Below are 21,163 nucleotides of genomic sequence, written 5' to 3' on the forward strand. Positions count from 1 at the left end.
TGGTCTTGATTGCCACCGGTACCAGGCAAAACTATGGCAGCTTCACCGTAGTTCAGAGGGGGACGAGTTGCTGATTCTTCTTCATCCAAATCGTGATCTTCGGCTATGTCTCTAGGGAAGCTCTTTGCAAAGAGGTTGAATTCAAGACGCTTGTGCATATGGACACTGAGCCACATGTTGATAAACCACCAGGGTCCCCGTAGATTGCCGATGGATTGGCCTAGCAGGAGTTTCTTGGCTACCTGATGAAGGAGGTGATAAACAGCACCGAGCAAATATCGGCCAAGAGGAAATCGGCCACCTTTGGCTAGTTTCTCGGCTGCCGATAAATAAACAGAGGTTGGTCCTGCCGATCGGCCACAGAACACAAATTTATCCAACCACATATTCAGGAAAATTGTCTGCTCCCTCTCCCCGACAGGTCCTGTCTTTCGGTACTTCTGGATATATCCACATCAACCGCCGATAGCGCAAGTTTCTACTTTAGCACTGGACTTGGTATCAAACAGGTGATTGCTATCGGCAGTAGATATGTCTAAGCCGGTGAGCATGAGTACATCGGCAAGAGTGGGTGAAGCAGGGCCATGGCCGAATACAAAGGCATTGAGCGTGTCTGACCAAAAATACGAGGTAGCTATCAGCAGTGACTCATTTCTCTCCATATCGGCAAGAGATAATCTGATGCACTGATCTAATTTCCGCTCACCCCACTGGACCTCATTTGAATGGCTGACTCTCAAGAACCAGTCTTTCCATCCCTTGGTGGGACTGGGCCAGGAATGAAAGGCATCTTTCCACAGATCTAAGGAAAAGTTTTCGGCTCTGAAGGGGATTCTATTTGTCTCTGCGTTTATTAGATCGGTGGGATCTGGATTTCCTAGTGGGCCGAGACATCTGGATTTCCTATCGGCCAAATCCTAAAAGTTTTGAATGACAGAACAAAAAGAAGAAAAAAGAGTACTCAGTAAAAGGAATTGCAGATGAACAGAAGTACAACAAAAGTGCGAAAAGAAAAAGGATGATAGACTGACCTCAGGAACGACGAAGTTGATGGCCATTTCTTCGCGAGGAAGAGGATCGAGGACTTGGAGGATTGGTGAAGGAGGTTCTTCCTGAAGTTCTTGGAGTTCTTAGGCAATGCCGCCGCCAGGAAGGTGGATTTTGGGTTGTAGAATGACAAGATAGAGAAGGAGTACTGGAGAAGGAAGTATTTATAGGACAAAACGGGAAGGGGCAAATCTGACTTATCTCTTTGCCGCATCTGTGAAATCTGAGGGTGTTCAGGTGGATATGGTAACTGTTTGCACGGTAATCAAGGGATTGCGCAGGTGATTTGACAGCAAGCGGTTATGATTTTGGAGATATTTTACTGGGCAAGATCGCCTGGTCGGCCCATCAGCAGTTCTCTCTAACGGTAATATTGCCGATGAGCGCATAAAGTGGAGAGATTTAATTGAGAAGTTGAGAGATTCGAGGAATCTGCAGGAGAGTCAGACCGAGGTTGTTTAGATTTGGCGATTCATTACCAGGTTGGGAGAAATAATTGCGGAAAGGCGTCATTACTGCAGAGAATTTTGGAGCATTAATGATTTATACTCCGAAATTGGGGGGCAGGTGTTGACACCGTTTTTGGACACGTATCTTTTGATGCGCATCTGGAGTTAATGAGATGTAGATCGGCAGATGGAGCAGTGGTGGCCAGTCTGCAGGGAGGTTGCCGATGAAGGTGGTTGCCGATGGGGAGATAACCGAATATGACCAAGTCCATAAGTGATGGTATATTCGTGCCGATGACCATTGCCAGTATTTGTCGATGGCCGTAACAGGTAGTCTGCCGATGAATCTGGAGGAAAGCATGGAAGTTACCGATTGATTCGTGGCAGTATCTCGGTCGGTTACGGGGGTAGTTTAATGTTTTTCTTGGTTATTAGAATTCGTTTTGTATACGGTTTCCGTTTAATTTGGAATTTGAGTCCTAGTCGTGTCTGGTTGTAGCTCTTTGGACAGGGTATAAATGTAGACCCTAGGGCAATGTAATGAGACATCTATCCATCAATCAAACACAAGTTTTTACTCATATTTCAGCATCTACTTTTCGACGACTTCGTCATATTTTCCTTTTTACTACGAGTTCTTAGGAATTCATCGACTTAAGCTTGGCGTATTCTCAAGTTCCGCGTGATCACCTCTTGGCCGTGACATCCGGGCGCATCGCTGTTGTCGGGACCAAAGTGTTCAAGTTACCACCTTTGTTGATTGTAAGGTTAAATCGGCTAGCACGCCTTAACATTTGAATTGGGTATTAGCCCTTTGTGTTTGTAGATCAGCTTTTGCACCAACAGCAGCAAGACCTTGCCAACGACTTTCTTTGTCATCAGTGGAAAAGGTGCATACAATTTGCTATTGGGAAGAGACTGGATTCATGCCAATTGTTGCATTCCTTCTACGATGCACCAATGTTTGGTTCAGTGGTTAGGTGACAAGATTGAAATCGTCCTAGGAGATTCTTCATACGCCATCGCATCGGCAGAGACAGATACCTATGAGAGGACCAGATGCATTTCAGGGGAAGTTTGGGAGAAGGATTTTCTCAAAGTTGCCGATTATGAAATTCCACTAATCCAAGCAGTCGGTTCTGATGAAGAGTTTTAATGGATAGGTTCGCCGATGATGGAAAGTTAGGACAGGGGTTTACATCGGCTGATGACCTAGTAGAAGTAGATATAGGTAGTGGTGATAGACCAAGACCTACTTTTATTAGTGCTAAATTAAATTCTAAGTGTAAGCAACAATTAACCGGTTTGTTACAAGAATATAAAGATTTCTTTGCTTGGGATTATACCGATATGCCTGGTTTCGACCAATCTATTGTTGAACATCGGTTGCCTATCAAGTCTGGGTTTCGGCCGCATGAGCAGCCAGCACGCCGATGCAATCCTAATATTCTTCCTGATATTAAGGCCGAAATAACTAAACTTATTGAAGTTAAATTTATTCGGCAGTGTCGGTATGCCGAATGGATTTCCAATGTTGTCCCCATTTACAAGAAGAATGGGAAACTTCATGTCTGCATTGACTTCAAGAACCTCAATAAGGCTACGCTGATGGATGGTTATCCAATGCCAGTTGCCGATTTGTTGGTTGACGCTGCAGCTGGACATCGGATCATTAGCTTTATGGATGGCATTGCAGGATACAATCAAATATTCATGGCTGAGGAGGATATTCCCAAGACTGCATTTAGATGTCCTGGTCATGTTGGACTGTTTGAATGGATAGTCATGTCCTTCGGCTTGAAGAATGCTAGTGCTACTTATCAAAGGGCTATGAATTTCATCTTTCAAGAGTTCATCGGCAAGCTGGTGGAAATCTATATTGATGATGTGGTGGTTAAGTCTGGAGATTTCACAAGGCATCTAGCCGATCTGCGAAAGGTGTTGGAGTGCACAAGGAAGTATGGTTTAAAAATGAATCCTAATAAATGTGCATTGGGTGTATCGGCAGGACAATTTCTTGGTTTTATGGTGCATCAAAGATGGATTGAAATAAGTAGGAGATCTATTGATGCCATCAACAAAATAATTGATCGCACCAATAAAACTGAACTTCAATCGTTGATCAGCAAGATTAATTTTATCAGACGATTTATATCTAATTTGTCAGGTAAAATTTGTGATTTTAGTCCCTTGCTTAAGTTAAAAGCCGATCAAGAATTTGTATGGAGAAAAGAGCAACAGCTAGCTTTGGTGAAATCAAGAATTATTTGATAAATCCTCCAGTTTTGGTTCTACCGCAACAAGGAAAACCCTTCAGATTATATTTGTCTATCGATGGTATGGTCATCGGTTCGGCTCTTATTCAGGAATTTGAGGGGAAGGAGCGTGTGATTTATTATCTAAGCAGAAGATTGGTGGATGCTGAAACGAGGTATTCGGCAATTGAAAAGTTGTGCTTATGCTTATATTTTTCTTGTGTTAAATTGAGACATTACTTACTATCGGCCGAATGTACTGTTATATGCAAAGATGATGTAGTCCGATACATGTTATCAATGTCGATTATGAGTGGTAGAATCGGCAAGTGGATGTTAGCATTGTCGGAATTTGATCTACGCTACAAATCGGCTAAAGCGGTTAAAGGGCAGATTATGGTTGATTTTGTAACTCACCATTGCGGCATTATGGATGCTTTGGAAATTGTTCCTTGGATGCTCTTCTTTGATGGATCTACATGTGACTGAGGGGCAGGAATCAGTATAGTAATAATTTCTCCTCGGGGAAAGAAGTATGAATTTTCTTTGCCGATTGTTGCCACGTCAACAAATAATCAAGCTGAGTACCAAGCTTTGATCAAAGGATTGGAATTATTAAAGGAGGTTCACGATGCTGTTGAAATTTTTGGTGATTCTATGCTTGTTATAAATCAGCTGACTGGAATTTATGAATGTCGGAGTGAGGTTTTGATGGCTTATTATGAAAGATGCGTGCAACTGTTAAGGGAATTCAAGGATTTCCGATTAGAGCATATTCTATGGTTACATAATGAAGAAGCCAACCGATTGGCTCAACATGCCTTGGGGTATCAACCCATCTTAGATATAATATCGGCAGTCAGTGTCGATGATTGGAGAAAGGAGATTATTGGCCATTTAAAGGATCCATCCAAGAAAGTTGAGAGGCGTGTTAGGTTTCAAGCCACAAAGTTTGTACTCCTTGAAGAAGAGTTGTATTATCGGACGATAGATGGAGTCTTGCTCAAGTGTTTGGGTGATGATGAAGCTAGGAGCTTGATGGATGAAATTCATGAAGGAGTGTGTGGAACACATCAATCGGCTTTCAAGATGAAATGGATGATTAGGAGAAATAGATATTATTGGCCAACTATACTTGAAGATTGCTTTAAATACTTTAAAGGATGTCAAGGATGTCAGAAGTTTGGCAATATTCAAAGGGCACCTGCATCGGCCATGAATCCCATTATTAAACCTTGGCTGTTCCGAGGATGGGCTATTGATCTCATCGGCCAGATTTATCTACCATCAAGCAAGGGGCATAAGTTTATCTTAGTTTCCACTGATTATTTTACTAAATGGGTTGACGTTATTCCTTTGAAGAAAGTGACATCGGCCAATATGATCGATTTTGTAAAAGAGCATATTGTTTACCGATTTGGTATTCCCCAAACAATTACTACCGATCAGGGTACTATGTTTACATCGGGGGAATTTGATGAGTTTGCAATCGATATGGGGATTAAAGTGTTGAATTCTTCTCCTTATTATGCTCAAGCTAACGGACATGCCGAAGCTTTTAACAAAGGAATTATTAAGCTTATTAAGCGAAAAGTTGAAGAAAATCCTAGAAGATGGCATACATTGTTGAATGAAGCTTTATGGTCATATCAGATTGCGTGTCATGGTTCAACCAAAGTATCACCTTATCAGTTGGTGTATGGGCATGATGCGGTATTGCCATGGGAAATTAAAACTGGTTCCACACGGTTGTTTTCTCAGGATCAGCTAACTGCCGATGACTATGCCACTTTGATGAAAGATGAGTTGGATGATTTGGTAGAGCATCGGTTGAGGGCTTTGATAAGTATAGAAGAAAATAAAAAAAGAGTTGCTAAATGGTATGATAAAAAAGTGAAAGCCAAGGAGTTTGCTGATGGGGATTTGGTATGGAAATTGATTCTACCGATTGGGACTAAAAGTTCAAAGTTTGGAAAATGGTCTCCTAATTGGGAAGGCCCTTATCGGATAAATCGATCTGCTTCTGGCAATGCTTATATTTTAGAAACTCTCGAAGGAGTTGAATTTCACAGAGCATTAAATGGAAAATATTTAAAGAAGTACTACCCAAGTATCTGGATTGATGCATGAAAGTTTAAATGCCGATAACAGTCCTATCGGCTGGACACAATGTTAAGTGTATTTGGAGCCATGCATAGAGTTTTAATGCCGATAACAATCCTATCGGCTGGACCAAAATGACTGAGATTCTCATAAGCAGAACTAAGCAAGTTGCTGATGAAGAATTCACAGATTCAGTAGAGCCTATATGGCTGATATGGCGCGCAGACGAATCTGGTTGGCCTCTTCTATTTCTCGAGTATCTTCATCGGCGGAGCCCTTTATCAGCTTCAGCTTCTTCTTCATCTGCAGTGCTTTGCGGGCTTGGACATCTCTTTCTTGCTGAAGAGTTTTGAGCACTTCAGGTAGCTAGCTTTCTTCTTGCTGAGCTTGAGTCAGGGCCTCTTCTACTTGTTTGAGTTCAGCTAGCAGGGCTTCTCATCTTGCCAATAGATCGGAAATCTTTTGTTTTAGCTCATCCCTTGAGGACTACAGAACGCCGATGCTCTTGTGGTTTTCATCAGCGGCACGCTTTACTTGCATCATTTCCTCTACGAGCCGGATGTGAGCATCTTTATCGGCAAGACGCTGAGTGGCCTTCTGATATTGGAGCTGACGGCTTTCTAAGTGTGCAGCTTGGAAAAGGACTTCTTCTGCATCGGCTGGAATCTGACCACGAAGAGTCTTAAATAAAGCCTTGGCCGGATCGGAATCATCCACCATCTGGGCAGTATCTTGGTGCAGCAGAGCCAATAAGTCTTCCAATTTAGCCTTGATTTCTGCCGATGAGATCCCAACTGCTTGAGAAGAACTTGCTTCTTCGCCTTCGTCATCAGAAATTTTGATGGCAAATGAGAATAGACTGTCTGGGGAGTCTTGCTCCTAGAAAAGGAAGGAGATAAGTCACTCGGCGTCAAGTATTAATAATGAAAAGTTTGAAAAAATGAATGACTTACTTGCTTCAGGGTGATTTCCTGTATCTAGCGTGGAGATGCAGCTGGTACTATGGGTTGATCGGCTGGAGTTGTCGATGGAATGACTTCAACTGAAAAGTTACAAAGATGATTATGGTCTATAAAACAAATTCATCGGTAATAATTCTGTGATTAGTACTTTACCTTAAGGGGGTATGGTAGTGATCTGCTCTGAGGGAGCTGCCGATGATATGCCTAGATCAGCCTGATCGTCAATCTGTTTAGAAACATCGGCTGGTGCTTCTTGTGGCTGAGGTGCTGGTCGAGGAGGAGAAGTTGCTTCTTGTATCTGAGTTTCCAGTGGAGAAGGGGACGATGCTACCTGGGTCGGAGACACTAGACGAGGAGGAGAGGATGGTGCTGTCTTCTGACACTTTAGCTGGGTCTTGGTACTTTTAGGAGCCTTTCTTTTGGTCGGAGCTTGGCTGGGCTGGGGGCATCGACACTTGACGTTTGAGCACTTCTGGTCTTAGCTGATTTGCTAGTTTGCTGTTACAACAACCAAAATTTCATGAGTAAAAGTATAAAAGAATACTGATGAAATTTTGCTGAAGGATAAAAAATACCGATGAAGTTCCTCTTGCGGCCGATGTACCCTGAAAGGATGGTATGAGTATGGGATGAAATCGGTGTAAGCAAAGGAAATTAAAGAGTTTTACCTTGAAAGCCTGTGCTAGGGTGGCAGCAGCTACCGGTGGGGATACTTTTGACCGTTTTGTGGTCATCTTCTTGAAGCGCACGTTGCGGTGCATCAGAGCCGCTAGACTTGGCGCGTGGTGGCCAATCAAAGAAATTGGGCCTGATTGATGAAGATCGATCGGCTTTCCACTCCTGCTGATTGTCGGCACTAGTTCATCGACCTGTTGAAATAAGAAATAGTAAGTTGCTGATGAGGTTAAAAGGTAGCAAAGAACTGAAGTATCGGTAAAGGAACTTACAATATTATCGGGGACTTCATAGTTGGGGTCGATCATGCCGTGATACGTATGGGCCGATATCCTGAATAGGTGTTCCTTCCATTCCTCCCACCAATGTTTGTATAGTTGAGTAATAAAGAGAGCTAGGACCCAAGCCGATAGATTGATATCTGACGTATCGGCATCTGGTTGGAGTTGGGCTATCTTGATCCATTCAAGGCCACTGGTTATTGTCTCTCTTGGCTTCACCATATCGGCATAACAGAGTTTGATCGGTAACTGACCAAAGGCGAGTTGGCGAGCTAGTGCCGACGGGTTGTAGAATTCATAAGTGGGATTGGTGTTTTTCCCGCTACCAAAGGTATTCACTGGGATTGCTCTCGGAGTGATGATTGCCATCATCAAATCATTATCCTTGTTGAGAGCATTGTCAAAAGGGTGGAAGGTGAGCGGGAAATTGGTTTTTGGATCATCATAAGGCATCCATGCCCGCTGATCTTTGGAAAGACCATCATACAGGGTTTGGAAGAATCGGCCGATCTGCTGCCGGTGCCGGGCAGAACTGTAGCAGCCTCACCATAATTGAGGGGCGGGCGAGTTTTCGATTCATCGTCGGCCAGTTCATAATCTTCGGCAATATCTCTAGGGAATTGCTATGCAAAGAAATCGAACCGAAGGCGTTTGTGCATATGAACATTAAGCCACATGTTGATAAACCACTAGGGGCCTCCTAGGTTGCCAATGGGTTCACCTAACAGGAGCTTCTCAGTCACTTGGTGGAGGAGGTGATAGGCAGAATCTAGCAGGTATCGGCCAAGAGGAAATCGGCCACCATCGGCTAACCTCTCCGTTGCCGATAAGTAGACGGAGGTTGGTCCTACCGATCGGCCACAAAAGATGAATTTGTCTAGCCACATGTTCAGAAAAATGGCGTGTTCCCTTTGCCCAACTGGTCCTGTTCTCTGGTACTTCTAGATATACCTTGACCAGCCGCCGATGTTGCGGGTTTCTACTTTGCGTTCGGCCTTGCGGTCGAACAAATGACCATCATCAGCAGTTGCGATGTCTAAGCCGGTGAGCATGAGTACATCGGCAAGAGTGGGAGAAGCAGGGCCATGACCGAATAGGAGAGCATTGAGAGTATCTGACCAGAAGTATGAAGCAGCTATCAGTAGTGACTCATTTCTATCCATATCGGCAATTGATAGCCTGATGCACTGATCTAGTTTGCGTTCACCCCAGTGTACTTCATTCGTGTTGCTAATTCTCAAGAACCAATCCTTCCATCCCTTAGTGGAACTTGGCCAGGATCGGAAGGTATCTTTCCACAGATCTAAAGAAAAGTTCTCGGCTCTAAAGGGGATCCTATTTGTTTCTGCACTGATCAGATCCGTAGGATCTGGATTACCCAACGGACCGAGGCATTGAAGGTGAGGTTGCTCGGTAGGAATAACAATTTTCTCGGTCAATTCCTAAAGATTTGAAGATTGGAAGAATAGAGAAAAAGGAAGAAGAAACAAAATGCTAAGTAAGTAGATTTGCAAAAGGTAAAAAGTACGGCAAAGAAAGGAAAGATGGGAATAGATTAACCTCAGGGATGATGAAGTTGACGGCCATTTCTTCTCGGAGAAGAAGAGGATCGGAGACTTGAAGAACCGTTGGGGAAGATTTTTGCTGGAGTTCTTGGGCTCTTCAACAATGCCGCCGCCAGGAAGATGAGTTTGGGGAATGAAGGATGGCAAGATAGAGAAAGAGTGCCAAGGAAGGAAGTATTTATAGGGTAAAATGAGCAGGGGCAATTCTGACTTATCTCTTTGCCGTATCCGTGAAATTCGAGGGTGTTCAGGTGGATATGGTAACTATTTGCACTGTAATCAAGGGATTGTGCAGGTGATTTGACAGCAAGCGGTCATGATTTTGGGAGATATTTTACTGTGCAGGATCTCCTGGTCGGCTCATCGGCAGTCCACTCTAACGGAAAAGTTGCCGATGAACGGGTGTTTAGGAGATTTCATTCGAGGAGTTGAGAAATTCGAGGAGTATGCTGGAGATCCGGGTTAAGGTTGTTTGGATTTGGCAATTAATTGCTGTCAGAAAGAAATAATTGCGAAAAGGGCGTCATTATTAGGAGACAATTTTGGAGCATTAATTATTTTATACTCCGAAATTGGGGGGCATGTGTTTACACCGTTTTTAGACACGTATCTGGGAAGTTAATGAAACGTGGATCGGCAGACGAAAAAGTAATGACTAGGTTATGATGCCGATGATAAAGTAGCAGAATGTGACCAAGGCCAGGAATGATGATTGATTTATGCCGATGGCCGATATTGATGGTTACTGATGCCGATGGAGGGTGATTTGCCGATGATAGTGGAGGAAGGCGTAGGAATTGTCGAGAAGATGATGACGGTGCGCCGATCGCTTAGGGTAGATAAATTAATGTTTTCTATAATTATTAGAGTTTGTTTTGTATACGGATTCCGTTTGGTTTAGAATTAGAATCCTAGTTGTGTCTGATAGTAACTCTTTTAGATATGGTATAAATGTAGACCTAGTAGCAATGTAAGGGACAATCCAATCAATCAAACACAAGTTTTTACATCTATTCCAGCATCTACTTTTCGACGACTTCGTCAACTCGCATATTTTCTTTTTACTTACGAGTTCTTAGGAATTCATCGAGTCAACTCGGTGAGTTCTCAAGTTCCGCGTGAATACCTCTTGGCCGTGGCATCTGTGCGTATCGCTGTTGTCGGGTCCAAAGTATTCAAGTTATCACCTTTGTCGGTTGTAAGGTCAAATCGGCTGGCACGCCTTAATATTGAATCAGGTATTAGCCCTTTGTGTTTGCAGATCTACTTTTGCATCAACAGAATGACTTATAGTTTAGAATTGCGGGAATATAATTTTATTATCTAGATGATATTATAACAAGTATATATGACAAAATAATTATATTTCTCGCTTAATATAAATAAAAATTATAAATTTATAAATTTGTTGACACATGTTGGGGGGCCATGGCCCCTGCCCGCCCCCCGGCTCTGCCACTGAGCAGACTTCAGCCCAGAAAAACTTGTCACTGTCGCAAGAGCTTGGGGCATCAACTTTGACAAAAATTAGAACCAAACATGTTTTGACTTTTCAAGAAAATTTAAATGACTTTATAATTTAGAGATATTTACCTTTATGACTCTGAAATGCATCTTTCTTGTATGGTCTGATCTTTTTTGAACTTACTTGTATGACTCTAAAATGAAATTATCTTCCTTCTATGGCCTATGTCAGGTTCTAGCACTTGTAACACCCAAAATTCGAATTTCAATTAATAGGATTTAATTGGATTTGTTTAAGTATTTTTATGAGCATTGAATTTAGCAAATAAATTATTTTGTGAAGAATAAAATTCATCATAAGGATAGCAACATGATTTCTTGCATTTATGCTGAGGATAGCATTTATTTTGCCGTGTTGCTGTTTCTGTTTTACCTCATTTGGTTATGTTCAAAATTTCTTTTTAGAAAAGATTTGAAAAAAAAAAGGAAAAAACTCCTGGAATCCAAGCCGCAGCCAGCAGCAGGCCGAGGCCCAAGTGCGCAGGCGCGCCTCCCCTCCTTTTCTCTTCTGCCGCTGACACCCCGGGCCCACCTGTCGGCGCCCTGTTCTTCTTCTCCACGGTAACAGAACGGAGACCGAAGGAACAGGGAAATCCCGGTTTCCTCGGTATTCCTGCCCAATCCGCGGGTCATGCCCCTATAAAGCTCTCAAACCAACCCCGAAGCTCTCCTTTCGCATCCAAGTCGCCGAAACCGAGCCCTAGTTACCGTGTCTGCGCGGGTTGGATCTCGCCGAGGTCGGAGACGACTGCCGCGCGCCGCGAGCCCCGCTCCTTGCCCTTCGGTCCCAACCGAGCACCTCCTTGAACTCGCGGTGAGCTCCTCTACTCCGTGGTATTTTCCTTTCGCGGAACGGTGCTCGGAATCGAGAAGCCTGTCTTCGCCGGCGACGCACCGGTTGAAAAATGCGCTTTCTGCCTATTTACAAGATTGCCACTGATTTTGTTTTGCTCATAAAATATTCATTATAACTCCGATTTTGTCCATTCAAATTTCGTTAGATTCGTATTTCCGAGCTCTACAAGTTAGAATTATTAGTTTACTGTTTTGAAACTTTTTAATTCTGCAGTAGCATTTAATTAATTATTTCTCTATAGGAAATCTTAGAAAATTCATATCTTTCACGTTTTAATTCCGATTTTCGTGAACTTTACGTTTGTGTGATCGTAGCGCTGCGTAGAATATTTTTGTAAACTTTTATATTTGTTTTACCACTGTTTGGTGTATTGTTCTAATTATATCTTGTTTGCTTCGTGTATGATTGTCTACATTGGATTGCGTGTTGTTGATTGATGATTGGGATTAGACGGTGAGCCGTACGTTGGTGCTCAAGATCAAGCATTTGAAGACCAGCAGGCTCAGGGGAGCTTTGATCAAGGCAAGTATAACTTGAGATTATCCTTGTTACCTATACACAATTAATACAATATTGATCATATGCATGCTATCACCTTGTCGACCTTAGCAAAATCATAGATGGTTGTTATCCTGAATTCCTTGTTACCTATTTGGATATGCATTTGGGTAGTTCCTGCTAGTGCTTGATTATTAATCCATGATCTTGTGACATGAATATTTGAATATACAATAAACAATAAAGTAAGCTTTCTAGCAACTTGAATATAAAGGGTGAAAAGAACTCTGGCTTTTGCTGGATTGATCTTGACCCTCCATAAGGACTTATCCCTTGGCAAAAGCTGGGACAACTCGTACAACCATGAGGGCTATATGGCTCTGGCTTTAGCTCAGTATGAAGACCTTTTCTAGCTTGTTAGCGGTTACCCGAAAGGGCGCTAGAGGGCCTGAACCGACACAGGTATAGTGCGAGCCCCTGTCCCTATGTGTATAGGCTGCGCGTCATTGTGCCATTCGGAAGGGGGGTATCTATATCTGCTCGCGAAGGAAACCTTGCGGCCCTAACTTGTTAGACGAACTTTTGAAAGGCTTCATAGTGATCCCTGCCGACCTCCCTAGGAAGGGGGTTAAGAGACTAGCTACCTCGGGCGAAAGGGTAAATCATGACTCATGGGTAAAGATGTACAACCTCTGCAGATTGTTAAATCTGGTATACTAGCCGTGCCCACGGATACGGGCGGCCCGGAAAACTGACGGAATAGATGGACACTGATGAACGTGAATAATGATAATAAATGATGGTTTATTATGTTGTTTATATGTGTTATTCATAATTCCTGTATACAATTGATCATGTGGTTATGGGATTATTTATGCTACCTTGATATTTGCTATCCAATGATTAAACATGTTATCCACTATTAAAAGCTAAATGCAGTCAAACCAGTGTCAGCTATTTGAGCCTCATGAACCCCTGGTTATACTTGTTGAGTACGATATGTGCTCACTCTTGCAATTTCCCAACACCTCAGGATATGATAATGAAGATGACTGGAATGAGGATTATCGTTATGAGTACTAGGTTTGGAGTCAACCAGTCAACAGTGTCCCTGTGTGGAGCATCCGTCGAGAGCGTTGTTTAATATCATTATCATCTTTGTATGAGACTATGTGATTTAATATGTTCCGCTATGTAATAAACACTGCAATGGTACATTTGAGATTTGTCTACTTATGTGTGCGACTATTCCTGGGGCACATATGAGTCTTTTATGCATCCTATTTTGTTCTTAAAATATGGGTGTGACAGCACTTAACAATGTTAAGTCAAGGTAAAAAGACTATTTTATCCCTGCTGAATTTTTTTTTGGTGAATTTAGTTCCTCTGTTTTAGATTTGACATAATAATTTAGTTTCTCTGTTTTAAATCTGGAATATTATATTTATGCAAAACCTAAAACAGAGAAACTAAATTCTGTGATTTTTTCAGCAGAGGTAAAATGATCTTTGTACCCTTGACTTAACACTGTTAAGTTCTAGAACCTGATGGAAGGCCATAAAAGGAAGAAAATTTTGTTTTGGGTCATACAAGTAGGTTCATAAAAATTGGGCCATATAAGAAAGATGTATTTTTTTCATGACTATACGTGTAAATATCTCTATAATTTAGAACAGAGGGATTAAGATATTATTATTCATATATTTTTTATCTAACGGCACTGCTATCAACTTCTTGTACGTACTCTCTCCGTCCCAAAAAGAGTGTCGTTTTAGGTTTTCGTGCCATAAGTTTGACTCGATTTGTAGAAAATACATGCAATATTTGTGTCTCTAAATAAATTTGTTAAAAAACTAGACTTAAATATCTTTCCAATGATACTAATTATGTACTATAAATATTAATATTTTTTACTATATATTTAGTTAAAGTTATTTTTTAAGAAGCGCAAATGACACTTATTTTGGGACGGAGTATGTAACTTATCAAATCCCCTACATGGATGTCAACAAACACGCCTTCAAAGTGACAAAAAGGGGCACGTGTAATTTCACAAGGGAAATGATAAAGCAGGAAGACATACACCCCGACATGTGAAATCTCCCTTGTGTTTCAATGTTTTCCGATAAATGTTGGTTTTTTTTTTTTGAAACTCTAATTTACACATTACATTACGGCAAATCGCCGGATACCAGTACAGATACAAACTCAAGAACTTGGCTCATTAGCATAGAAGAGCCAGATTCAAGGACAAATGCTCCATAGGTTGCTAGACTGTCTGCTAGTTTATTACAATTTCTATTACAAACAGCTTTGTTCGTTTAGGTTTATCAGCTGTATCTGTCAGTCATTCAACAATATTTTTTTCTTACAGAACTTAAAATGCATGAAGTCTCTTATCTGTCTAATTATAGAAACAATAGAGCTTCGATCAATCAGCATAGAGTTAAGAGCATCGGCAAGAACAGTTGTATTGGTCTCCAAAATGATTTTCGCCATACCCAATTGTGCTGCATGTTGGAGGCCTTTGTAAGTGGCGATAGCTTCAGTATGAATCACTGATGCTGCAAAAGAGATATTTCCAGCTCCAGATGCAAGCACTTCTCCATTTGCATTCCTTATAACAAAACCCCATCCTCCTGTTCTAGAATCTGAGTGAAAAGCGCCATCAATATTAATTTTGAATGTATCATCAGGAGGTGTCTACCATGAGCTTTTAATATCCTTAGCTACAAGTTTATTTTTTGTATTTAATTTCTCAAAAACTGAAGATAATACATAATTGAACTCTGTATCTCAGCCACGTTTATAATTTTTCCGTAGTCATTGGCTTTGTTTCTTGCCGACCATCATCTCCACAAAAGCACCACCACCTTTAATTGATCTTTTTTTCAAAGGACTAGATCTTATTTATTGTATCCTTTCCTGTTGCACAATCCTTTAGAGATCTGATCCATTCCATATTCATAAGGCGCCAACACTGCTTCACTTTCTTACATTTAAAGAAAATGTGTCCATAATCTTCGTCAAATCTTTTGCAAACTGGGCACAATGTATCCAGGTTTATCCCTCGACGAGCAATATTTCTTCTTACTAGGAGACTATTATGAGCAAATCTCCAAAGAAACATTTGAATTTTGTTAGGGACTTTAAGTTGCCATATCTTATACCACTGAAATCCATTCCCATCTGATGTGGAAGCATCCCTTTCGGCAAGATCCTCCCTCCTAGCCACTGCAATTTTATATGCCGACTTCATAGAGAAAATACCTTTTGCATCAAAATGCCAGGCAGGCCAGTCATCCATGTCAACATCAATAGGAATACGAAGTATCTCTTCGGCATCCCATGGCCAGAAGGTATCTTATACCAATTGTATGTCCCAATCACCAGTTACTAGATTAATAAGCTCATTTACCTTGGTAATAAGAGATGTTCGCCTAGGTGTTGCCGGCTTCCTTGTTGTGCCCCTGGGCAGCCAAGGATCTTCCCATATCCTCACTCTTTATCCATTCTCAATACACGCCAAATTAGTCCTTCCTTTAGCAGCTCCGCTCCTTTTAGGATACTCCTCCATGTATATGAAATTCCTGCCTTTGTAACACACTGAAGAATATCACTTTGTGAAAAATATTTTGCCTTGGGAACTTGCCCACACAACGTGTCACGCTTGTCTGCATAACATAGCTATATTGAATAGATGTAAGTCTCGAAAACCAAGGCCTCCATTTTTCTTTGATTTGGTAAGGTTTTTCTAGCTTAGCCAATGGATTTTATTAGTTTTGTCCTGTTGGCTCCACCAGTACCTTGCAATCATCATGCTCAACTCAACACAAAGTCCTTTAGTAAGGTCGAAACATGACATGGCATAAGTAGGAATGGATCGATTGTGCAACAGCTTTCGCTAGAATCTCTTTCTCCCAGCCTTGGAAAGGAGCTTCTCTTGTCAACCCTAAATTCTGCTCCATAATTTCTTCTTAATGTACTCAAAGGTCTTTTTCTTGATATTCCAACTGATACTGGAAGACCTAAGTACTTTTCACCTCTAGCTTCAAGATCAATTGACAGATTAGATTTCATTTGTATTTTCACACGCTGACTTATATTTGGACTAAACATTATATATGATTTATCCTTGTTGATAACTTGCCCTGAAGCACGTTGATACACTTCCAGAATATGTAATAATTCTTGTGCACCACTTACTCCTGCCATCATTAGAATTAGGGAATCATCTGCAAAGAAAAGGTGATTCACTCTCGGTGCATGTTGGCATATCCTGATACCTTCAATCTTTCCCATCATTTTGTGCCCTTTGTAACAAAGCTGATACGCATAAAATAATGATAGTATCATTCCATCCCTGTGGCATTGGTCCACCATTAAGAACATTAAGCACCTCATGTTTTATTCTATCCCTAATTAAAGACCAGAACTTTTTATAAAAAATAGATGGCATACCATCAGCTCCAGGCGCCTTCAAATCACCAATACCTTGAAGGGCTTCTCGGACTTCATTACCTATAAATGGTGCAATTAGCACTTCATTCATCTCATGCGTGATTCTAGAATCAACGCACTCCAGTACTTCCTCCAACTGCATGCCAGCATGGGACATAAAAATAGTTGCTGATAATGATTAGCAATAAAGTAATAAAGTTCTTCAGTTGTTCCCCCATCACAATGTGCCCATTTTCATCTTTCAGACTCTTAATGTAATTCTTCCTTTTGCATTTTGAGGCGAACGCATGAAAGAATTTAGTATTTTGATCTCCTTTGGTCAGCCAAGAATTATGAGCCTGTTGCTTTCAATAAGTATTTTGTTGATCTTGCAATCGCTCCAGCTTGTCACGTAAAAAATGTTCACGATTTATTGCATCTTGGGATATATTTTGCCTTCGCCAAAACTCTAGTTCTTTCTTGAACTTAGATATTCTTTCATCCAATTCACCAAGAACGTTCCTAACCCATTCCCACAAATTACCTAACACTTTCTTCTGTACATCCATCACATTGCTAACCCCATCTTCCATTGCCTTTGCCCATGCCCCCTCTACTTGGGTTGTAAAATCCTCCTCTTCTAGCCACCTAGCTTCAAATTTAGGTAAGATATCTACCTGCCCTATCCACTCCCTTCTTCCCCTACTTTCCACATTAGTAATTATAGGTCTATGGTATGAATGTCTTGGATTCCCATTGTTACTCTTACGAAAGGGAATAAATCCCTCCATGCACTATTTGCAATAGCCCTATCCAGTCTTTCCTTTATAAACCGAGCAGCCTCATGGTGATTATTTCGCCAAGTGAAAGGATCACCCACAAATCCCAAATCATGGATATCACAATCCTCCAGGGCTGAGTGAATTTTTTGCATGCATACTTCAGGCTACAAGGGTCCACCCTCCTTCTCAGATGCAAATAGAATTCATTAAAATCTCCACTACAAATCCATGGCAGATCGTATTTCTTCTTTAATATGCACAATAGTAACCATGTATTATCCTTTTCTTCACTTCTTTATTCTCTGTATATGCCAGTAAACCTCCATTGTAAACCATCTTCCTCCTTAATTACACAGTCAAATTGATTTTTTGAAAAATACTCTTAACACTAACATCAATGTCCCTTTTCTAGAACAGTGCTAAACATCACTTGCACCAATGCTATCCATAGCCACCATATTTGGCAATTCTAATTTCCATCTTAGCCATTCCATCCATTTCTCATCATGTTTTGTTTCTGATAAGAAAAGGATGTCCGGGGTCTCCTGCTTCTAGATGTCTAGAAGCCCACAAATTGCCGGGCCATTCCCCAATCCACTACACCACAACCCTTAATCAGCGACTGACTTGAAGTTGTTGTAAGGGGTGTATAGTGATAGAGGGTCCGTGGCTAAAAGTTATAGCGACGGACCTCAGCAGTTGCTGTTGAAGCCGTCGTTGTATGTATATAGCAACGGACTTTATCTTTAGCAACGGACCATCCATCGTCCCATCATTTAGCAACGGACAGTCTATTAGTAGTTTTAGCAACGGACAGTTCATCGCAATAACAACTTTTAGCAACTGACAGTCCATCGAGATCAATTAAATAAGTGAAAAAAAAATAATCCACATATATTTAAAACTGGACCACATTCACAACCTATACTATACTAAAGGTTTACTCTGATGAACTGACAGATAACTTGTAACATATGTTAGTCAATAAACACTTTATTGTGGTCCATAGCTCGTAAAATATCCTTACGAATATTATACAAGTGATTTCCTTACATGAAGTCCATACATCATAACACACTACACGAGTCACTATAAGTGGTAGGTCCTCCACCACACTATCTTTCAACCTAAGTCGTAGATTTGCTGGTTGCACACCTACATGAGAAAACTTTCAGTGAGTCTCTAGTCAACTACTTCCAGTTTTCTGCAATGTCACAAGTAATGCTGACACCTAAGTTTGGATAAAAAGAAACCAAAAGTATAAGGGTACCATATTCAGATTTCATACCAGCAATTGTTGTGCCTCTCCCCATAGCCTCGATCCTCCTCTATTCTGAGCAATACCTTCAGAATTCTTTCATCACTGGATGTAGAAAAGATATCAGTATATCACACAGAGATTTTTATAAGCACAAGAAAAGGCTGGGCCACACCCATGAGGGACAACATCCATCCTTCCTTCCAATTACATGACATTGCCATTATTTCTAATAATCTAACTTCAGTGAAGAAAACAACAACAGAACCTGTAGTTCCTTTCCAAAGAATAGAAATAGTTATATGCATTGTGCTCAGATTTATTGATAGGCACTTTTGGTAGGAGGATTACAGTCATACTCAGAAGCTTGTCTTCTAAAGGATAGCAGTCAATGATTCAGGCAAACACAAGTACTGAGCAGGGGCAGGACAGAGGAATAAGTGCAGCAAGCTAAACACTTATGCAGATCTATTGTAAATTTGACAATGAAAAATCATGCATACGCTCATAATGTAGAATGCATTCACCTTTGAAAATGAAATTTGATCTTTAGATGGAGACAAGCTTCACAAATGGCCTATACAACACCTCTAGCTTGTCCATTTTTAGAAATCTAAAAAGCAAGCAAAGAACATTAGGTCATATCTAGCTTTTGAGAAACTACAAAATACAATAATAGCTATTGATCATATCTTTAACATTTGGCACCCTCTCAAACAATGGGCTATTTGTGCAGGGGTCAATTCCTTTAGCCTCTCTGTTCTTGGACAAATATTGTTTGACAGCAGTCATTTCAGTACCTTAACGTAAGGATTTTTTCTCTCTCTGTCGCTTGTTTAGCGTGGGGGCTCGGGGTAGGGGTCGGAGTACTCTCGGTAGCAGGGGCTCTTGTTGCGGAGGTGGGTCTCCCTCTGCGCTAATCATAAAAGAACCACTGCGACAATGGTCCATATATCCAGTTCTGAACTTTGTAGTGTAAGCAACAATCTGAAAGAAAGCAGTGTAAAAATCCTCAGAGCACTTTAGTAGGACGAACAGGCATGATCCGAGGAAACCAGGGCCCACGGGTGTCGTGCCGCCAAAGACCGGGGGCACCGTCGGCGGAGGCGCAGTGGAGAAGGCGCAGGTCCCCTAACACGTGGAGCTGGCAATGGCCAACGAGGGGAGAGAGGAGGAGGAGGAGGAGGAGGAGGAGGAAGGGAGAGAGGGCATCACCTAGATCCGGTCGCGGCGACAAGATGGTGCCAGCTACCGCGTCGTGGGTAGTAGATCCCCGGAGCAGATTGCTCCGGTAGGTCGGGGGCAGTAGCGAGGCTCTCGAGCACCTCCGCTCCCGCGTCGTGCAAGAGCCAGCCACCGCTTGGGCCATCCAGGCAGCCGCGCCGCACACCGAGGGGTCGCCTGGCGCCCCGCCGCCGCCGCCGAAGGGAAGGGGAGAGGAAGGAGGAGGAGGAGGAGGATGCGGAGGAAGAGGAAGAGGTGGAGGTGGAGGTGGGGTTGAGGAGGGCGGCCATGGCGCGCCGCTTGCGCTCGTCGCCATCACGGTCGCCCCTGGTGGCGGCGTCGGGGGAGGAAGGAGGAAGCAAAGAAGGGACGGGAAGGAGACCGAGTTTTTTTTTCTTTTTTTTGCGCACGATGATTGAGTTAGGGTATAGGTCATTTTGGGCCAAAGTTGCAGCGGGAAGGGCCCAAATATCGCGCGCCATTGTAAAATTTCTATAGCCACGGACCATCGGATGTTGTTACTAATGTATAGCAACGGACCGTTCAACGCAAAAGTAAAAAAATATAGCAACAGACCATCCATCGCAGTATTGGTTTTTAGCAACCGTCCGTCCGTCTCTAACCTTTAGCAACTGCAGTTAGTTGCTGATTAATGAATTTTAGCAACTGCAGTCAGTTGCTGATTAAAGGTTGTGGTATAGTGATCCCCGACAATTCCATATTATGAGCCTCATTTTTGTAGGCGGGATTGGTCAAGCAATCCCGCGTGTTCATCATCAGAATCCATATCTTCATCACCCACCTTGTGCATTGTGACTTTTGTTTTTTGCACAAATTGGTCTCCTTTGCTTCCAAATCTGTACCCTGCCTTTTTAGGTTGACTGGGCTACCTGAGAATTCATCAAGTATTTTCATTTCATGCATGGGGATCCTTTTGAAAGTACCCTTTCCTTTTTTGTACTTTTTTCAGATTTTAGTTATTGGTCTCTCTCAACTGGTAAATCTTCCTAGCATCCTTTGTGCATTATATTCAGTTGCTCAGCACCCTACGCCATTTCCACTCTACCTTCACCTGCATCAATTCTACTCAAATTAAGCTCCATATTATCTATTTCCATATCCTTCTTATCCAACTCCACTAACTCTTGGACTGAAGTAATATTCTCTCTAGCTTGAGTGTGTGCCTGCAGGCTTCCATCCTTCAACAATATCATTACATCTCTCATAGTTTTCCCATGCAATTT

The 21,163-nt window shown here is 41.9% G+C and overlaps 1 protein-coding gene across 1 annotated transcript; it reads right to left on the minus strand.

The window, feature by feature from the left end:
* Positions 19,506-20,315, minus strand: LOC110435461. Its single transcript, XM_021461010.1, has 2 exons — positions 19,911-20,315; positions 19,506-19,682 (listed from the first exon to the last, which is right to left on the minus strand). The coding sequence occupies exons 1-2, from the start codon at positions 20,207-20,209 to the stop codon at positions 19,616-19,618; spliced, it is 366 nt and encodes a 121-aa protein (XP_021316685.1). The 5' UTR covers positions 20,210-20,315; the 3' UTR covers positions 19,506-19,615.

The sequence above is a fragment of the Sorghum bicolor genome, chromosome 5 (assembly GCF_000003195.3).
Source record: "Sorghum bicolor cultivar BTx623 chromosome 5, Sorghum_bicolor_NCBIv3, whole genome shotgun sequence".
Lineage (NCBI taxonomy): Eukaryota > Viridiplantae > Streptophyta > Magnoliopsida > Poales > Poaceae > Sorghum > Sorghum bicolor.

Coding starts and splice junctions, on each gene's coding strand:
- LOC110435461 (XM_021461010.1), bottom strand. CDS start 20,209: ATGGCCGCCCTCCTCAACCCCACCTCCACCTCCACCTCTTCCTCTTCC. Junction 19,683..19,910: donor GTCGCCGCGACCGGATCTAG/GTGATGCCCTCT, acceptor GCTTTCTTTCAG/ATTGTTGCTTACACTACAAA.